We start from the raw sequence: 11,744 nt of genomic DNA, 5'->3' as shown, positions 1-11,744 counted from the left end.
ACCGGGGCAGGCAAACCCCGGCCGCCGGGAGTTGCAGCCGCAGCTGCCGCCCGCTTGTGAGGATAGGATCAGTTTAGCTGTGAAATAAGGTTTGTGATCTCCGAGTCGTTCGCTCTGCAGCTAGTCAGCATAAAATAACGGGCTGCTCTGCGCCAAGCGAGGAAGAGAAATCTGAGATTCGTGCAGGGCCTGCCACGCTGGGAGCACAGACCCAAAGCAGCACAGCAGCCTCAACGGCAGGAGAGAGCGGAGCTGCTCTGGGCCCGCAGGCGCCTGCGGTACCCCATCAGGCAGTCTTGCTCCAAGCCCTTCTGCCAGGGCAGGACTTACTGAGAGCAGAGCCCAAAGAAGCGGGGACAGATGCATCCCTCTGACCCCAGATTGCCGCACTCCAGCAGCCAGAGTGCAGGATGAGGGCTCTTAGCTCTCACAAGCCCCACCCTGCTTAAAGTGCCTTCAATTAAAAGGCAGAACTTCATTGATTTCTAATTAAGCCTGTTGTTTCCCTTCCCACACATTCCCCTGTAAACACGCTTGGCTAATAATTGAGTTTACTATTCCTTGACAAGCACAGATGATCTTCCATTCACTCCTCTCTCCTAGGGCGGGAAACCATTTTCGGTGCAGTGCACATGGGTGGGAATGAAGTCTTCCTCCTGTCAGCCAGGCACCGCAGCTCCGCAGGGCGGGGGAGCCGGGTGCCAGATGAAATAGGGATGCACAGAGTGCCAAATTAAACAGGGAGCTTGGGGCTGGAGAGAACAAAACTGGAGGAGTAGTTTGCAAACACTGACCTGTGAATAGGAGCAGGAGGGCATCAGCAGGTGAGCAGGCAGGGATGCACAGGGAGGTGAAGGGGGCAGCGGGATGAGGCCCTGGGGATGTGTTGGGGCTCTCTGCCAAGTGGGCTGCAGCAGGAGCCATGACCTCAAAGTGCTCTGGCTGCGGAGTTGGGAGCGGGAGATAAAGGATGCTGCAGGCCAGGGGGGGCCTCTAGGCAACAGCGGTGTTTTCGTCATGGGACAGTGCTGCCTGCAGGAAGGGGCCGAAGGGATGGTTTGGCCACGGTCTGTGTCTTCTCACGGAGGGAGAATGAGGTGTGTCTGTGTCTGAGATGGCATCTGTGCCTTACTGCGGGGCAGTTTTTGAAACACCTGGGAGATGTACATTTCCAGGGATGCGCCGCTTGCCAGAAGGGCAGGTTGGCATCTCTCGGGGATGCTCAATGCACTTGAGCCTATGGCAGAGAAGGTGGCAGGATCAGCCCCATGGACACAGCATCCAGGCTGGAAGCCTGGTGTGAGCTGTGTCCCGTCTTTCGCCAGGGTGGTTTGCTGCCAGGGGGCCACGCTGGCAGGGGCACCCTGGGGACTACAGATGTTATGGGGAAAGGTAGCGCCTGTTGTGTGGCTGTGTACTGAGCTGGACTCAGCTGTGTCCAGTCTCAGCTCAGTGCTGTGGGCCGAGGACTTTGGGGTGGGATAGCAGGGAGCTGGTGGAGATACAGGCTGCATCTCTGTCACCTCAGGTGCCCTTCGAGCAGAGCCTTCCCCAGAGAAACCACCGCTTCCCCTGCCCTGCTTCACCAGCTCTCCTCCCACCAGCCCGCAGCTGCCCCAGCAGGGGGATGCTGCAAGCACAGCCCTGAAGACCCCCATCTTACCAAACAGGAGGCAGAAAAGAAAAATTACTGCAGGCACAAATCACTGCTAGCAGCTGCTGCACACCATCTTTGTACCTGGTGCTGCTCTTGCTGCTCTGTCTGGTGGCCTGGCCCCTTTCACCACTTCCAGTGGCTCCAGAAAAAAAAAAAAATCCCTCTTTGAATATGAATCTTGTGGAAAGGATCCCAGGGTGTGTTGCCTTTTTGCTGGGGATTGGGACACTCCAGGAGAAGGAAATCTGGGTGTTTGGGGCCCCCCTGCACAGTGACTGTTCTCTGTCTTTACCTTTTGAAGGGCAGAGCCCTGTTCCTCACCCCAGATGCCCCAGCCAGCAGCCACGCACTGACCCTTTCTCCTCTCCTCCCTGCAGGTAAAGTGCGATCAGTACTGGCCGAGCCGGGGTACGGAAACCTATGGGATGATCCAGGTGACCCTGCTGGACACCGTTGAGCTGGCGACCTACACTGTCCGCACCTTTGCACTGTACAAGGTATGGCGCTGGCTGGGCTGTTCCTGCTCCAGGTAACACAGAGCTGCTCCCTGATGCTGCAGGGTGCTGTACAACCCACAGGCAGAGGCTGTGCCTGGCTTGGCCATGCTGCAGGGTGCTGCACGGCCCACAGGCAGAGGCTGTGCCTCGCTTGGCCATGCTGCAGTGTGGTTAGTCCACCCATGGGCCATTTCTCACAGCTGAGTTGCAGTGGGAGACTGGCTGCAGGTTGTGCATCTGGCCAGGACACCTGATGCTCTCCTGTACTCATTCAGACCCTGTGATGGGCCCCTGGGGAGTGTACATATAACAGCTGCCCTCCCATTAGAAGGACAACATGGGAAGCAGTGAATTTTTAGCACTCCTGTCACTAATAATGCAAATGGAGGGGCTGTGCTGATGTGTGCACAAGCCCTTCTCTCCTGCCTGCTGCGTACCTCATTAGTGTTTGTAAATCCCTGGGGGCAGTGCTAGCAGCGGCGTGTCACGGCAATGTAAACAGGCTTTGTGGTGGGCTGCCTCTGTGCATGACTGAGTCTGGGCCACACCGGCAGAGAGAGCACGGCAATGTGCAATGGGGACACACTCACGCCCCGGGAACGCATCTCTTTCCCAGCAGTCACCCAGCCAGTCCTGCCGCATTGCTGCGTAGATCACTCAGCCAGGCCCAGACAGGAGCAGGGCAGTCAGGAGCAGGGCAGTCTCTGCAGACACGGGCTGGTCAGCCATCCCAAAGCGACGCACAGTTCAGAGGAGCAGGGAGGGAACTGGCTGCTGAGGCCCTTCCATGCCCAGGGCCCGTTTTGCCCTGAATGTGCAGTGAGTACACGGGTGGTGACCCCATGCTGTGCAGAAAGGAGTCTTTCACCTTCCCTTCAGTCTGCTTCGCTCCCACAGAGCTGCTCTGCTCTCTGTATCAGCTGGCTTTCCACAGAGCATCTGTGTGTACAGAAGCCTTGCAAGAAGCCTACATTTTGCCTCCAAATTTTTGGTGGCAAAAGCCCAATACATGCATGATCACGCACAGCATTACGTGCCCGTTGTTACCCAGCCAGCTGGGTACCCTGTTACCCCATCAGTGCCTTCCTGTCCTAGGATGAGGCTGTTCTCATGCAAAACAACTCCTCTTTGTCTTCAACAGAATGGCTCCAGTGAGAAGCGAGAGCTGCGACAGTTCCAGTTCATGGCTTGGCCCGATCATGGGGTACCAGAATACCCCACCCCAATCCTAGCTTTCCTGCGACGGGTCAAGGCCTGTAACCCACCGGATGCGGGGCCCATGGTTGTCCATTGCAGGTAGGACCGTGTGTTTGTGAAGCTGCACCTGGGCACATTGTCTTCTGGCTGCAGGAGCTTTAACCTGTCCAGCTAAAAGTGAAGTCTCCTGTTCCTGCAGGGGAGGTTTCATGGTAGCACAACCTGCACTGCATGCTTGGGCCGGGAACAGGTCAGCAACCAGCAGCAGTAGTGCAGTGGTGACATTTGCATCGCTACTGCTCTGTTGGATTAAACAGCACTGCTGTACGGAGAGCCTCAGAAAACACTTTTTCCTGCAAAAATGCGAGTACCATTTAAAAACGACATGATCTGTGCCCAGCGTAAGTAGGATGGTACCTTTCAGAGGCACATCATTGACAGACACGCATGCAGTGACCTCTACAAACATTCATACGTAGTATTTACAGTAGAACTGTTTCGCGGGGTAGAAAGGCAGCAAAATATTGAAGCAAAATATTAGTCTGCTAAGGCTCAGCATCTTATCCAGGCAAGATTTATCTATACCAGCCGAGTGGGGACTATTACTGAACAAACCACTCCATCATTGCTGTTCCAGCATACGCCTTACCAGCAGTGTTTAATGCTCTCCTTTCATGCTCTGTTTCAGATGGGAGTGGGGTATAATTAACACACAAACAAGCTGCATTAAAGCCCTGTTAAGGATCTGACTTGCACCATAAACGAGGAAATGTCTAGCTCCCTATCTCTGCCTGTGTTTACATGTCACGACAGCATGTCTGTTGTTTTCAGGGTGCTCTCAGGGTGAGTAGTTTGGGGATTGCTACTGCCCTTCCAACAGACGTGGAGAGGCACCCGGTGCTTGAGCAAAGGGCTCGGCATGGACATGCGTGACCGCACCTTTCTGCTTTCCCCTCTTGGGCTGGCTGCCCTCATTTTATGGGTTAGGAAACAGTGACCCAGGTTAGGGGACAAGCAGGCTTGAAATTATGGGCTTCACTGGTGCTGGGGCCCAGCCTGGACTTCAGGTCTTCTGACTTCATGCATACGTACGCTGTCACTCTCCTGCCTGTCGAATGCATTTCTCCTTCCCTTGTGGAGGTGCTGCCAGCGCTGCAGGGACCAGCAGAGTGACATGGTGTCCTTTCCGCTCCATCAGTGAAGGGGACAGCAGAAAGGCTGGGTAGCCTCCCACATTCTCCCATGCCTCTCTCCCTCACTCCTGTCACCTCTTGTTTGGGGCTCAGCTCGTTAGTGTGAGGAGCAGCCTTTGCTCTCCTTTTGTGCGGCAAGAGCAGAGCTTGCATGGCATCTGTAGGAGACAGTGTCACCTCAGGCCACGTGCTTTGTTCCCGCAGCGCCGGCGTGGGCCGAACTGGTTGCTTCATCGTCATTGATGCCATGCTGGAGCGGATGAAGCACGAGAAGACGGTGGACATCTATGGCCACGTGACATGCATGCGCTCTCAGCGCAACTACATGGTGCAGACGGAGGACCAGTACATCTTCATCCACGAGGCCTTGCTGGAGGCAGCCACGTGTGGCAATACCGAGGTGCCTGCACGCAACCTCTTTGCTCACATCCAGAAGCTGACCCAGGTGCCACCAGGCGAGAGTGTTACTGCAATGGAGCTGGAATTCAAGGTTGGTGACAGAGCCCTAGCACCCCCCTTCCCTGGCACCCAGTCTCTGCCCACGCAACCCCACCGAGGGGTGTCCAGGGGTTGGGAAAGGAGAGCCGCGGATCATTACAGACAGTTATTCTTTGTGTGTTTCTAAACCAGGTAGGCAGTGATTTAAAATACATTTGAATTGTAAAGCTTGTGTCGGCCATGGTCCCCCCTGGATTGGCAGCTTCTGGGGAGGGTATAAAAGGCAGATGGATGCACAGTTCTCAGCAGCACATTCTGCTCTAGGTTCACTGTGCGGCAGGAGCCGCATCTGAAATCAGATGCAGATCGTGTTAGTGATAATTGATGTTACTGTGAACAACTTGTCTGGAAATGGCTCCAGTTTAAATATGTGAGATGTTTATAGTCTCATTTCTTCAATGCTGAGCTCTGTTATCTTTTAACCACCTCGACACTAAGCCTCAGTGTCTAGAATTGGTGAAGGTGGTGTTTTAAGGCACACTGGTTTTAAGAAGCCCGGCCCACATTTTGCTATCTGTATCTGTGGATGCCAGCTGCAGTTATTTATTACAGCCTTGGAGCTGGAAGTGAGCTCTGGTAAGCACCCATATTCTCAGATGAGGTGCATTAGTCCAGTGAACTCACACAGGGGAATACAGCTCGTGCAGGGAGGCAGCAGACCATGCAGGCTCCGAAATGAACTGCAGCAGTACAGCTTCACCCTGGGGATTCCCTCCAAGTGACAAAGGAGCAGGAGTGGCAAAATATTGACTTTCTGCGTGAACTGGGAATAGCTGAGCAGCTCTGTCATGTGGTTACCAGAGCTGCTCGGTGTCCTGGGCTTGGGACAGTAGAACATGCTGCATTAGTATCTCATGGTGACACCTGCCCTGAGAAACCCCTCGAGAGCGCCACAGAATTCGGCTCAAATCTAGCAACTCTGTTGTAAGAAAGGCAAAAATTTGCTGTTTCTCCAAGGGTCTTTTTAGAACAGCAATAAAATTAGCCCCTCTCTGTGCCCTGGCAGTGTCCACTGCATGGCAAACCTTGGGGAGCAGGATATGGGAGGGCCTCATGTGGCTGCATCGCTCCCCAAAGAGCAATGCTGTCCTTCTGCAGGGAGCCTCTGCCAAGGACCAGCTGCCACGCATAGAGAGAAGAGTGGCTCTGGAGATGCTGGGGAGAGTCTTTCGGGGAAGGGAAAAAAAAAAGAAATACAAAGCGGGTGTGGGGCGGGGGGAAAGAGGGACTTCTGTTTTAGTGTGTCTGCCAGCAGATCTAAGTAACACATTTACCATGACTCCAGTTTACAGGGCTCAAAGAAAACCATAAAATGTCTCACAGTAACCCAAAATAGATCTTCTTTACCTAAAACTGTCACAATTCTCACATTTTTCTTGGGTTCTTCTGGGGTAAGAAGTAAACAGCAAGACGCTGTTGGAAGGTGGAAAGCTTTCCTTCCCTGATGCCACCAGGCGTGTGTCCCTGGTTCAGCGAGGTACAAAAGCTTCGTGTCCTGGCCCTTCCCCTCCCTCTGTGGGTCAGAGAGCTGCTGTGGGTCTCCACCCCACTCTGTGTGGCTTTGGGGCTGTGCCAGCGGGTCAGTGCAGTTGGATCCCCTGCTGTCACCTACAGCCATGCACCAAAAGCCAGCAGCGAGGCCGTGCCATGCCCAGGTGTGCAAAGCCACAGCAGAGGGGCTGACGTGGTGCCGAAAACCAGACTGATCACTGGGAAATAGAGCAGCCGGGTGCAGCCTCCTCATAATGTGGTGGCAGAGCCCTTTGCCTGCTCCTGCAGGACCTGGTCCCCAGCAGCTGTCCCTCAGTCAGAGGAGAGAGCGTGGCTGCGTGCCTGGAGGGTCTCCCGCCTGCCCTGCAGCCAGGGTCCCGATTTTGCCCCCAGACTGCTACATCCCCAGCGGGGGTCTGACATGTCTCCTCCTCTTTCAGCTGCTGGCCAACTCTAAAGCACATACCTCACGTTTCATCAGTGCCAACCTCCCATGCAACAAATTCAAGAACCGCCTTGTGAACATCATGCCATACGAGCTGACGAGGGTCTGTCTGCAGCCCATCCGGGGTGTCGAGGGCTCCGATTACATCAATGCCAGCTTCATAGATGGGTACAGGTAAGGGCCACCTTAGGTGCCTGGGCCAGCCTGTCCTGCCTGCTTGGGAACCTGAGCAGAGCTGCCTTCTCCTCTTTCCCAAAGACTGGTCCTGGCTGCCTGGAGGTGGACTGGGGATCACTTTGTTGCATTTTATCTATTTCCATCTTCTCAGACGCCCTGGTGCGTGTAGTTACAATATGTGAAGACTGCAAGTGAGTGCTGCCAGGCTGGCTTGTGTTGCTGTAGACAGATGCCTGCTTGGCTGGGGTGGGAGGCTGTGCTGGCTCCTGCGGAGGTTTGTAGGATCTTCCAGAGGGCATCCCTTGGTGTGTGTTTTACATCTGCAGCATCTTGCACAAACCTGCCCCCCCTCACTAACTGTAGCAGCCAGAGGTAGAAGTGTGCTCGCACTGCATGACTGATCCAGGCAGCAGCCCAAGGCTCATTGTCCCATGTCTTGATCTTGGAGGGGGGAGTCTGTGGATCCTCAGGCAGGGCTGGTGCTGGACACCGGGGAGCCCGTCACTGGGTTCTGCTCCCCAGGATACCTTTTAGAAAGCACAAATTAAGATCATGGGGGGCATGTATCTTAACTGCTGGCATCACATTCTCAGATGCTAAGTGCCAGGAGAGGAGAATGCAGGGAAACAGCCCAGCGGCCACAGCTCCTTCCCAGCCAATCTCCGGACAGTAATCCAGACCAAATCCCAACAACGCACATACATACAAGGCTCACTCCTGTCATCTCTCTGTGCACCATTGCTGTAGGGTCACCCAGTGCAGGAGTGGGAGATACAGTGATGGATGTGGCACAGTCCCCCTCCAGCTTGGCTCTGCTCAAACGCTTCTTATGGGCTGGCAACCTCCGAGGAGCAACAGGCACTGCCAAAGGGAACAGATGCTGGTGCAGCCAGGCCAGTGGCTCTGTGTCTCCATCCCTGCTCCAGCAGTTGAGCCCAGGAAGGGTTCCTAGGGGGAAGGGCTCTGTAGTGACAAGAGTGGGCAGAGAGTAGAAGGGGAGCAACACTGGGAGCATCCCAACGCAGCAAAACTGCAGCAAGCCAGGTTCCCTCAGGGTGGGACAGAATAATGGGAAAGCATGAAGGGGCTGGAGAAACGCTGTCATGGAGCAGGCTCTGCTCCTTCCCGCCTGTGTGGCTCCAAGCTGTCCAGCACCGCGTCATTAAGGCGGCCGCCTGCCTGCACGCCCGCCCCAGCAGCCCGGTGTCTGACAGGCAGGCTGCAGCCACAGCACCCTGGCTCCCGAGGTGATGAAGAGCGATGCTGGTTTTGCCCCTTGGTGATGCTAGGGAGGGAGGGCTGCCAGCATGGCAGGTGGTACCATTTCATGTGCTACCTACCCCATCCCTGAAGAGTGCTGTTATCTCTTCCTGTCCTTTCTTTGAACAGACCGATCTTCTCAGTATTATCTAAAGAGATCAGTTGGCCCCAGGTCCTGCAGACATCACTGACACTGCATCTTTATTAGCTCTTTTGTTTCATTCTGCATCCCCACTCCCTGCTTTTTATGGTGCTTATAAATCCACCTTGAAGCAGCCCCTGTCTTCATCCTGCCCATTACAGCTGTCCTGCAGCACGTTCATTAATTTTTAGCACCAGCAGAGAGATGAAATGCTGGACGGAGGATGCCGCCCCTCATCCCACGGGCTCCGGCGCCCCGCCGTGGTGAAGCCAGACCGTGGCTCTGCCGCCTGTGCGGCACCAGACACATCTCTCACAGGCAGCACCGGCATGCCAGGCTGGGTGCTCTGCAAGCCAACACACCGGAGCTGGCCCTTCTCGTGTGCCAGGCCAGGGCAGGTCAAGCTCTGCTTTCACCTGGGACATTTTGAGAGATGCTCTGGTTTGCTGTGGAACCAAGGACAAATTTGGAAGCTTCAGAAAAGTTGGCAAAATGGTGTTATTGGTTTCCACACTGCCCTAGTTATTAGCTGGCGTGAGTGATCCAGGTGACCTGATTCAGTTGCTCTGTGTCTTCCCATGCAGTGGGAGGGACAGTGGGTGCTGCAGAGAGTAAACGTGCAGGAACCCCAGGGTGCTGCTGGCATTGTCCCCAAGCACAGCCTCTCTTCCCGGCCCAGATGAGTGCTGGCAGCCTGCTCACGTGGGCCTGGGTGCCGAGAAGGCTCTCAGTGCAGCAGCGCTAGGGATCTCAGTGCAGCAGCGCTAGGGACAAGCAGCAGGAAGAGGCTGGGCTGAGGATGCTGTCACCCCAGTAAGGACTTAGCAGCCTTTCTGGATCCTGCACCCGGCAGATCCAGACCCCAGCTGCATCTGTGGGGAGCACTTAGAAGGTCACGTGCTGGGCAGGCTCATCCCTGCCCCCGAGTCCATGGCTAGTCCTAGAGCCCTGTCTCCTGCCACTGCATTGTCAGCCCTGCTGCCTGCTGCATGGGGTCCCTGCCTCCAGCCCTCCTGGCCCCCGGACACAGCGGCTTCCCACCTCCCGGGAGCGGGTCTGAGCACCATTATGTTTGTCGCAGGCAGCAGAAGGCCTACATCGCCACGCAGGGACCACTGGCCGAGACCACAGAGGATTTCTGGCGGATGCTATGGGAGAACAACTCCACCATCGTGGTGATGTTGACGAAGCTGCGCGAGATGGGCCGGGTACGAATCCTGCTCAGGGGAGAAGGGGGCTGTGTGGCTGCCGTCTATGGGCACAGCCTCTCAGCTCACCCCAGTCTGTCCTCAGCACCAGCCGCTCTGGGCCGTCTTCCTGCTGGCGTGTCCCATGGCTGACCCTGTGGCCCTACAGCCACATGTGCTCCAGGGAGCGGGAGGGAGGACCAGCAGCGTGTGGGTGCTAATGTCTCACCCTGCTCCTCATTCACAGGAGAAGTGCCACCAGTACTGGCCCGCGGAGCGCTCTGCCCGGTACCAGTACTTCGTGGTGGACCCCATGGCGGAGTACAACATGCCGCAGTACATCCTCCGGGAGTTCAAAGTGACGGATGCCAGGGTGAGTGCAACTGCTGGCTCCCCAGCTCCCCTGCCTCCTGTCCCTCTGCCCCACCTCTGCCCTGCCCAGGCCAGCAAAGGGAGCATGCAGCAGCTCCTGAAGGAACCAGAAAGCAAGGTGCTGCCTTGTACTGCAGACAGAAGGGGCTGCTGCTCCTCACCTGCTGCTGCTCTCACCACAGGTTCTTCCTTGCCAGCTGCGTCAGGCCTGGTGAGCAGCTCAGAGAGCCCTACCAGCACCAGACCCTGCCTTGCCTGCGCTGCGCACTTGGGCAAGCTTTTAACGTGGGCTCCCCTGTACCTGGAGTCTCTGTGTGCAGCATCTGACTGGGCACAGGACCCCTGTGTGACAGTAAACGCAGTCCTGGGGTGGAGCTGTGCCCCAAACAGCACCAGGGCACTGACCCAACAGACCCCACGGGGGCCGGAAGCCCTGCTCAGCTCAGCCACTCTGGGTTGAACATGGGAGAGCAGAGGCAGGCCCCAAACGCTCAGCAGAAAATCTGTCTGGGCTCATCCGTGGCCTGTGCACCCTCTCGCCTGGCCTGGGCTAGGGGCTCAGGTCAGCAGCACCAGTGCTGAGGGGAGCGAGATCAGCCCTTCTTGCAGTCCGTGTCTTAACACTCCTGTCCCTGCAGGACGGCCAGTCACGGACCATCCGCCAGTTCCAGTTCACAGACTGGCCTGAGCAGGGAGTGCCAAAGACGGGAGAGGGCTTCATCGACTTCATCGGGCAGGTGCACAAGACCAAGGAGCAGTTTGGGCAGGACGGGCCCATCACAGTGCACTGCAGGTGAGTGGGGACAGATCAGCACCTGCCTCTGCTTTCATCCGCCCCCAGAGATGTCCCCTACCTCGCCTACCCTGGCAGCTGCCAGCTCCCCTGCACTTGGTGCCCATACCACTGGCAAGAGGCAGGCAGGGGACGAGGAGGAGGCAACATCCGTGGGTGCCATTGGCAGCCTTTCTGCCAGGTGACGATGAACCCAGGGCCCTGCTGGTACTGATTTCTGGCTCCTTGGAAGAGTCCTTGGGCAGGGCAGGGTGCCACAGCAGCTTGGCCCAGAGGCAAGGCAGAATCGGTGGGGTGGAGACGGCACCTCTGGCTGGCAATGTCCCTGTGGCCTCTCCTGGCTCCACTGAGCGCATCCCCATGCTCCATGAGCTTGCACTGCTCCCAGGAGCTCTACAGAGCCTCGCTGGGGCTGGCGGGTCTCTAACGGCGCCTCTTGCTCCCTCTGCGCAGCGCTGGGGTTGGGCGCACAGGCGTGTTTATCACGCTCAGCATCGTGCTGGAGAGGATGCGCTACGAGGGGGTGGTGGACATGTTCCAGACGGTGAAGACCTTGCGGACGCAGCGGCCAGCCATGGTGCAGACAGAGGTGAGTGTCCCCTTCGTCCCCGGGGTGGTGGGAGATCTGTGGGAGAAGGGAGGGGAGCCAGCATCTCCGGATGTGCAACCCTGCTGCTCGATGTTGACCTCACCTGGAGTACTGCGTCCAGCTCTGGAGCCCTCAGCACAAGAAGGACATGGAAGTGTTGGAGTGGGTCCAGAGGAGGGCCACAAAAATGATCCGGGGGCTGGAGCACCTCTCCTATGAGGACAGGCTGAGGGAGTTGGGCTTGTT

General features: G+C 56.6%; 1 protein-coding gene across 1 annotated transcript in view; it reads left to right on the top strand.

Moving 5' to 3' along the window:
• PTPRF (protein tyrosine phosphatase receptor type F) overlaps positions 1 to 11,744 on the top strand; it is a 258,186-nt gene that overhangs the window by 246,074 nt on the left and 368 nt on the right. The window contains exons 27-34 of the mRNA XM_035893530.1: positions 2,035 to 2,154; positions 3,296 to 3,450; positions 4,749 to 5,034; positions 6,974 to 7,152; positions 9,639 to 9,765; positions 9,992 to 10,117; positions 10,755 to 10,909; positions 11,363 to 11,498. Coding sequence (XP_035749423.1) covers positions 2,035 to 2,154; positions 3,296 to 3,450; positions 4,749 to 5,034; positions 6,974 to 7,152; positions 9,639 to 9,765; positions 9,992 to 10,117; positions 10,755 to 10,909; positions 11,363 to 11,498 — 1,284 coding nt within the window. The remainder of the gene's footprint in view (positions 1 to 2,034; positions 2,155 to 3,295; positions 3,451 to 4,748; positions 5,035 to 6,973; positions 7,153 to 9,638; positions 9,766 to 9,991; positions 10,118 to 10,754; positions 10,910 to 11,362; positions 11,499 to 11,744) is intronic.

This window comes from Egretta garzetta, unplaced genomic scaffold (genome assembly GCF_000687185.1).
Source record: "Egretta garzetta isolate BGI_Z169 unplaced genomic scaffold, ASM68718v1 scaffold75, whole genome shotgun sequence".
NCBI classification, from domain to species: domain Eukaryota; kingdom Metazoa; phylum Chordata; class Aves; order Pelecaniformes; family Ardeidae; genus Egretta; species Egretta garzetta.
The sequence above is the reverse complement of the archived record's forward strand: the minus strand, read 5'-3'. Positions and strand labels throughout refer to the sequence as shown.